Source organism: Frankliniella occidentalis, unplaced genomic scaffold (genome assembly GCF_000697945.3).
Source record: "Frankliniella occidentalis isolate FOCC.00 unplaced genomic scaffold, Focc_3.1 Scaffold103, whole genome shotgun sequence".
In the NCBI taxonomy this organism is placed as follows: Eukaryota; Metazoa; Arthropoda; class Insecta; order Thysanoptera; family Thripidae; genus Frankliniella; species Frankliniella occidentalis.
Window position 1 is genome coordinate 648066 of NW_026267232.1, and position 8513 is coordinate 656578.

General features: G+C 49.9%; 2 protein-coding genes across 2 annotated transcripts in view; both read right to left on the reverse strand.

Moving 5' to 3' along the window:
- LOC113209414 (adenosine receptor A2b) overlaps positions 1–2513 on the reverse strand; it is a 28644-nt gene extending 26131 nt beyond the window's left edge. Inside the window, exon 1 of the mRNA XM_026426904.2 lies at positions 990–2513. Within this exon, the coding sequence (XP_026282689.1) occupies positions 990–1545 (556 nt within the window). The 5' untranslated portion in view covers positions 1546–2513. The remainder of the gene's footprint in view (positions 1–989) is intronic.
- A 511-nt stretch (positions 2514–3024) lies between these two features.
- On the reverse strand, positions 3025–6139 carry LOC113209406 (mitochondrial fission 1 protein). The gene is made up of 4 exons (XM_026426893.2): positions 5968–6139; positions 5289–5498; positions 5110–5215; positions 3025–5001 (listed from the first exon to the last, which is right to left on the reverse strand). The coding sequence occupies exons 1-4, from the start codon at positions 6010–6012 to the stop codon at positions 4910–4912; spliced, it is 453 nt and encodes a 150-aa protein (XP_026282678.1). The 5' UTR covers positions 6013–6139; the 3' UTR covers positions 3025–4909.
- Between the last annotated feature and the right edge of the window lie 2374 nt (positions 6140–8513).

Sequence of the window (8513 nt, forward strand, 5' to 3'; positions counted from 1 at the left end):
CCCCCCCCTCCACACAGTCCGCCCCCCAAAACTTATCCCGTTTGTCGGAGACGCTCTAATTTGTCGCTATCCCGCCAGGGACACCATGCCCTCCGAAGGACAGCAGACACTAAAGCTGGACAAATTCACCCCCCTCTTCTTCGGTTCCCTTTCGGGGCGGCGCTGTTTGGAGAGACGCTTCTCGGTCCTCCTCGTTCGGCTGGCCCGCTGGCCGGCGCTGGCTTTACTCCAACGCTTACGCCGAACGACTCGACCCGACTTGCGACAGTTTGCAGAAGCCATAGGACAAGGAGTAGGCTGCTGGTGGCTGCGTCTCTCCCCGCCCCGCCCCTCCCCTCCCAGCATCCCCGCTCCGCCCTGCCCCGCCGCTGTCAGCAAACTGACCCTTTTGCACCCTGAGCAGAGCAGTCTCTCTAAACTGAACGAGACATGGTGACGAGATACAGAATCAATGAGAAAGTATGCCGCGTGACTTGGCTACAAGACTCGACACAGCAGTGTGGCGGGTTTGTCTACTCCAGGGGCCATGGCGCCTTACGCTTACAGCGGGTAGGTGAACCCGCGTGCTGCTTGTGGCATATAGCCCTGACAGGCGTGTCGTCGTGCATACTGTTGAGCACTATGTATCACTGGCCTGACGTAATTGTAGGTGGCGGTGGTGGTGCTGACTGTGGTGCGAGATGAAGGGGTACTCTGGTCACGTGACAGATTCACCCCGGAAAGGGGAGAGGAGCCTCGCTCTCGCGAGGGAGCCCCCTTCCCTTATCGGTTCGGTGGCCGCTGACTCCCGCTGCTCCTCCTGCACTGTACACCTGTTGATAGCCCCCGCCAAGCATCTGCTCCTGTTACTGGTATAGCGGCTCAAAGATGTTGTCCGCGCTGTGTGCAAAGCCTGATGCGTGCGCGTGGTCGCGGTTGGGCGAATAACTTGAGGTCGAGCCGATTGCAAGCATCTTATCACTAAGTCAACCCGACCCGACCCGACTTACCGACGGCCTTCTTGGTGCTGACGTTCCTGGAGTAGCCCAGCGGGTGCAGGATGGCCCAGTAGCGGTCCACGGACACGGCGACGAGGCAGAAGATGGAGATGGTGCAGAGCACGACGAGCAGCGACACGGTGAAGAGGCAGGCGTGCAGGTTGTGGGGCAGGCCGACGGACGCGAGCAGCGCGAAGGGGATGCCGAGCAGCCCGACGAGGAGGTCGGCCACGGCCAGCGACACGATGTAGTAGTTGGTGCGGCGGCGCAGGCGGCGCTCGCGCTGGAAGGCCAGGATGACGAGGGCGTTGCCGACCACGGCCATGACGGCGACGAGCGCCTCGCACGCCGCGTACGGCACATTCAGGTTCCGGAGGCTGGCCACGAAGGCCACCGGTGACGAGGCGGAAGACGCGGGGAGGACGCCGACGGTGCTGGAGGCCGTCGCCAGGGAGTCATTGGCGGCGGCGGCCACGCCCAGGTCCGTGGTGTTGTCGTAGCCGAGGCCGAAGTCGAGGCCAAGGCCGAGGTAAGACAGGGGCTCGGACGCGTTCACGTCGCCCGTCATAATCGCGCGGGACCGGCGGCCTCCGCTCCGAACTCTCTGCTGGTCGCCGATCACGTCCAAAACATGGCGGGCCTCCGGGCCGCGGCCCCGGCCTCTGCGCCCGAGCACATGCCCGCGCCGCGCCCTGGCCTGTCCGTGCCCACGCACCCGCTCTCTGTCGCGCGCCTGGCGCGTCCCTCCCCCTCTCCTACCTTTCACTCTTACTGACGATCACACACACACTGACAAACACACGCACAGCAGTGGGTGCGCTCGCGCACGCTTCCTCGGCGCACGCTCGCGCACATAACACGCTAACACGCGAAGCCCGATCTGCATTCGGGGGGGTCTGCTGCTCGGGCTCAGCTAAACCTGCGACCACTGTCACGACCTTGGGGCCCTCCACGGGAGGCACGCGTAAAGGCACGCCGACAGGCACGCCCGGGGGTCGTCCCGCGCGCCTCTTGCGGACCTCGCGCCCCGCCCGGCTGCCGGGGGCACGCTGCCACCATGCCGCGGCCGTCCCCGTCAACGCTCTCCAGCCGGGCCCTTGGCGGCCTCTTCCTCGGCGGCGAAGAGCGAGTCTCGGTCTGCGACTGCGGCCCCGTCCAGGAGTGCGCACCGCGGCGGCGGCGGCCTGCACCTCGGGCTCGACGGCCTCCTCGTGCTGGCGGGCGGCGCCCGTTGTTGTCGCGATTGGCTGGCCGCGGCCGGGGCCCGGGGACCACGTCGCTCGGGGAGCCCGCCGATTAGCAACGCGCTGGTGTTTTATCGCGTTCGCTACTACTGTGTCGGCGAGCGCGCCGCGCCGGCCGAGCTGCTGCTGCTGCTGCTGCTGCTGCTGCTGCTGCTAGTGCCCAGCACACCCCGGCGCAGCCCGGGGACTCCCGCCCTCCTCTCCTCTCCACTCCCTCGCACTCCGCGACCCCGTGGCGGTGCGGCTGCGGCGCGCGCTGCCGACCCGTGCACGACTGATGGCCCCAGACCAGACCAGAGACCGCCACTCCGAGCGCTCCGAGCCTGCCGGGCTCATGCCGGGCCGGGCTGCGCGGGCTGCGGGGCTACGCCCAAAGGCTGCTGCCGGTGGCGCCAGCGGCCAGCGGCGGCGCTCCCTAGCCTCGCGCGGGGCGCCGAGCCCGTCGGTCCTTCCCTCCCCCTTCCTCTCCGGTACGAGCTGAGGTACCGAGTGTACGCGGGGTCCTTCTCAACGAGGTAGAGACCACCGCTCATGGAAGGGATTCGTTGCATTAGGATGGGCGACCGACTCTTTAGAAGAGCAAACCTCGGGAGGCTTCAAAATTTGATAACATCCGAAGTAGGTTTCTAAGCTTTGCACGCAGTTGATCGAAATTTCTGTGCGAACTTCAATCGAAGTTCGGACGAAGTTCATGGAAATTCTTTTATCAAAGTCCATGGAAGTTCAAAAATGAATTCTCTAGTGTAAAAAGGCTGTTTCCCCTAGGAGTCATCCAGCAAAACGAGTCAATTAAACAAAAGGAGTGATTTAGAAAATAATTGTGTTTATTGAAGACAGGTAATAGATAACACCAGCTTTACAAGTCTTTGGCGTGATTTTTACAGTGAGTTAAGCAAATAATCAACCAGTTTGTGACAATTTTTTTAACAACTGTAAATTTGTTTGCAGAATGTTAAAAAGCTTTTCAGTCTATAAATAAATTATCAACAACATTTGAACCACTTCTCACACCTGTAAATCAGCTCAATGAATTCCCAAGATATATTTAGGCTTGGAATTGGTGCCATTACAATCATAGTGTAGCTCATAGATGAAGCGATCGGGAACAAAGGGACAAGGCTAACAAGTTACTCGTAAAATTGTCAAAGATTTCTCAATGGGGTCAATATGACATTTATTGACATCACCAGTAACCTTTCAAGTGCAAAAATTAAAAAAAAAAAAAGGTTCACACAGACGTCATGGTGAGAAAATTTGAGAAAATTATTTTCCTTGGGGACTGGCAGAAGCATTTTGGGGTCATTGGACCATTGAAAAATCCTCTGAAACATTTGAAGGAAAAAGAAAATACCGTCAGTAACATGCTTTTTCTGGAAAACAATAAAGAATTCAAAGTAAATGCTAAAAATCAGACAAGATTGCAATGGTGTGAGAGCACTCCTTAAAAAATTACAAGCCTTAATCTTGGTTTGGCCTTTTGCAAGACACTGTTACTAGGATAAGGAGTAACTCAGTTCTTAACGAACAATCATGGTCGTATATATCACACGGTAAAGACTGCTACCATTCAAAAGGTTTCTAAAACTAGGGCAATAAAAACTAACAAAGGAAAATACCCAATGGATTCACAATTATATTGACGCTCTACATCAAACAAGTTCAAATACTATACATGCCAAAGGAAATACCTTAGCAATATGTACAATTACAGTGCTATGCAAAGTACCCAAGGATCTCCAGAGTACAATTACAAAGCAATCACAAAGGTTAATAGAATGTATAGGGAATGAATATTTTTGTTGTTGGTTTTTATAAAATTCTTTGACACAAATGTAGTAGGCCATGCCGTTATTGAAAATTCCAATCCCATAGATAACCAAAAACCCAATGATGACAGTTAACAAAGAATATTTCATTCATTCATTTCACATACAATCACACTATGGTGCATAAGAATAGGTACTTCAAAAATTGTAGTAAAGCAAGATTAGAACATCCTGAAAGAATCACTCTAGAGTCCTTGTAAAATGCTAAACAATGGAAAGGAGATGGCTCAGTCAAACATAAAATAAATTTGTTTCACACCAATGTAGGGCTGATACTGAAATTTGTTAATACAAAACACTACCTAGATTACCAAAATTGCAATAAACAGAAGTATTTATACTGAAGGCGGCTTTCAAGCTCAATGATTAGGCTGACAACTGGAACAGGTTATTTTAAGGACATTCAGCAAAGTAAAATGATACTCCATGACTTCTTTACTTTTGAATTAAACTTGTGATTTACTTTTGGATAAATTAAGGAAAACACAGATGTAAAACAAGCAGACAAAAATCTATCATAAAACAGGCAATTCTTTTTAATTTACAGATCATATGTAATCTTTTGTCAAGACCACACATCTGGTGCACAGAAAATGAAGCAAATATGTGTTCAGGAAATGGAACCTAACATTTCGCTAGCCCATAATTATCAGATCACAAAAGTCAAGGCTATACCTTTCACAAAGTTAAACATTACGACAAAATTTTATTTTTTTTTGGACAAAAAAAAGTCTGCATGAGTTGTTTGAAAACTTTGGTACAGGCTGCTGCTCCTGAGACAATGAGGATATTTTAGTGTCCTTGACTAAAACTGTTGATACATAACGAATTTTGCAACAAAATGATAAAGTAAAATAAACATTTATTTCTTCTTGGCAAGGGCCAATGCAAGACCCACAACCCCAGCGATACCAAGTACAATGCCACCGGTTAGTGCTACTCCAACAAGCCCCTCTGTAACAAAAACATAAACAGGAAGTTGCTTATCACATGGAATGAAGAGCTAAGAAAATGGCAAAAAAATCAATCACTGTTCAATGTTAGTTGTCACAACAACTATACCTTTTTCCATTCTTCGTTTGATGACAACCTCAAGGTCATGAACTTGATGATTACCAGGTTCAATCTGGAGAAAACCTCGAACATATTGAAGTGCCTTGTTGTATTCCTGACAAATGAAACAATGTTATAGTTTCAAACAGGAGGAGGCAAAAGTAAGACAGTCTGAAGTGTATACCAACCTTTATTCTTGCATTACCAATAGCAAGATAATACAAATAATCCCTTTTGCTTTCTTCCTTATCAGTGTGGAAGAGCTCTTCAAGAAGAATAAGGCCTTTACGGATGTCGCCAGAGTATTTGCTACGTACTAGGCACCATGCATACTCAAACTGAGCTTTTTGTGTTATGTTTCCACTGCTCAGCTGCTCATGATAAACCTTTTCATATTTCTGGAATGACAAAGAATAAACGAGTAGCAATTAGAAAAGTCTTTGGGAGAGATGAGCTACAAGGTTAATACAAAGCAATATTTATTCAAGTAAACTAGAAAAGGTATGATCCAATGCAAACAATTTTTTTTGTAACAGTTCAATTTAAAGCAAGTTTTGGACTATAATACAGTACAAAGAGCACTTTGGGTTCACCTAGAATGACATCATCACACTCAAAATAAACTCAACCGAAAAAGGGAAAGTGCATTTTAAACATCAAAACGATGAAATTATTTTAAAACAGAAACTAATCGGAATGCCACTTAAAGTTGGGAGAAAGGGATCTCAGAGATTCAATGACATTTCCAACCAAATCAGTAGGGTGCAAACTACCTAACCTACAGGGGTAAGATCGAAGGGTTAAGTGCAAAAAACAAGTTGTGAAATGATTGACATGTCCCTGAAGGTTTTCTAACGACTCTCCTACCTTCAAATCTTCTGTAGGAACAACTTCATCTAAAACTTCGTCCATGGCTGTCGTTAAGTTGCTTTCGCGCAGTGGTTACAGTCCATACAAATGTCTTGCGTGAGTCACAGTGCAAATCAAATCGTGTGTGTGTGTGTGTGTGAGGAAACAGTGCACTGAACGTGGAATTTCTCATAGCCAGAAAAGTAGAAGCCCTTCTCAAGGCTCCTGTGTGCTGGTTTGGTTTCCACCGAAGAGCCACAGGGAAGGTACATTTTAGTTCTCGTACAGGCCACAGCGAGCGCTGGGTGATGTCCGCAAGTGGGAGGGCGGGAGATTTGGAATTAGTGCTGTATGCTGGGCAGAGATGAGAAACGGTCCCGACCCGGTCCCACTTTCCGGGCCCGAACTAATGCGGGCCGATCCCGGTCCCGGTCCTTCCACCCGGGCCCGGGCCCGGACCTGGACCGGGACCGGGACCGCTCTTGTCCGGGTTTGGTTGGCCGGCCGAAACGGCCCAGCCATAGACCCGGTCCGAGTCCGGTCCCGGAACGAAGTACGACGCGACGACCGACTGGAAGCGTCTGCCCGCCTGCTCGGGCGAACAGACAGCGCCGAAACCCTGGACCGGGTAGGGACCGTTTCTCATCTCTGATGCTGCGGGTCGTGTCCGAATTCTCGAACATTTCGCCCAGACGGAACAGACGGATTGCTCTGCGGTACAGTCTAACTACAGAAGTGCGCGGGGTTTATCAGCCACCTGGTATGTTCCCAATTACCATGGCAAAACCGCGTGTGCCGGGTGTAACTGAGAATGCGCATAGCAGTGTTGCGGGTTTGCCTACCCAGTTAGCCCGTAAGGCGCCATGGCCCCTGCAGCCCTGGCGGGTATGCAATCCCGCAACACTGCTGCGCATTCTCAGTTTCACCTGGTATCGCATGCACCGCAGTGTTGCGGAGTTGCCTACCCACCCGGCGCCCTGGTCGCTTTCGTAAGGCCCAATGGCGCTTAACAGACACCAGATCGGAGACACACTCTGAAGACCCAACAGCATGCACTGCTTGTATGAGATGAAGTTCTGACGCATGGTTAATTCGGGTAATTGCAGTTTAGCGGTTTCTTTAAATTTTTTTGAAGTGTTGGTATTCTATCTCAAAACCCCATCACATGCAGGCTCGTTTGGATGGAAATTTCACAGGAAATTTGATGTGCTTATTGAAAATAAAACCGAGAATCTCACTTAGTCATTACTTCACGAAAACGAACTGCAGGCAATGCATCACCCAGGAAAGCACGTTCTTGACCACTGATTTCTCAAGAACATTTTTGCATCAGGGCAATGCAATTTTCATTTGCACCAATGCATTATTGGGACAAGACAATGTTCTCGGTTCAGCCGGGCACATTTACTTCACTCAAGAACACGCTTTTTTGGGCGATGCTCTTGGGTTTTCAGAGCAGCTAATAATTCAAAAGACCTAATAACTTCTCTTAAGAATGGGAAAACGGGGGATAGGCGGCTGGATTTTAACCACCCCCATCCTCTAACTATCACTACACGTCGAGATTATCCTCCTGACAGACGTTGCTAACTGAAACCCTTCGCGCACCGCACCTGGGCCGAGCGCAACCCGTGTGCCCTTTCTTGTGGGCGGCGAGGGCTCGGTCGAGGGCTCGGTCGGAGGGCACCCACAACGAGATCAAGCGTAGGCACGGCCAACGGCCACGGAGGGGGACCGCACCACCACCGCGCCCGCCTGCACGCCGAGGGGGTGGGGGAAGGAAGGGGATTTGGGGGATGCGGCAAGAGGATTTGAGACGCCGCGTCTCTCATGGCGCCTCCGAATGCTGGTTCGAGTGGACGGGGCGGACACGACGTATGGACGGAGAGGGGAGAATAATGTTTGTGAATGCGGAGGACGGGGGCAAGTATAGAGGAGGACATTTGCTGCGTCTCACCAGCGTATGCGGAAAACAACTTCAAAAAATGACACGGAACTCATTTTTCTTTAATTGAAGGGACTCTTCCGTTCATTCATAAGTTGGTGCGTTAATTATATTTTTATAGTACTTTCCGAGAAAGTAATTTGTCGACCGGAGTTAGGCAATGGCAAGGAAGGATACCCAGTTTAAACTTAGAGGAAAGGACTATTCAAACTACAGTTAAACTAGTTTTCTACAGTTTAACTGTAAGCTAGCTGACACCTTAAAGTTACTAAGGGTTTTTAAAGTATCATCTGCTAAAAAGTACCAGTTATTTGGGACAACTGTACACACTAAATGCTTATGAACTTTTTTTTTCTTCATAAGCTGCGTATATCGCAGTTATACATAATTGTGGACAATTTTGTACGTAATTGTGAACTTCTTTGCTCAGTCGCTGGGCTCAGCAAAATTTTTTCGTAAGTTGTGAAGTAAAAAAAAGTGCGGAGCTTATGAACAATTTAAAATGTACCTAATTGCAGATAAATGGTACACCCTTGTTGAAATTATTCATAGGTTGTGAAGTAACCGAAAAGTACGCAGCTTATGAACCATTTCAATTGTACGCAGTTGCAAATAAATA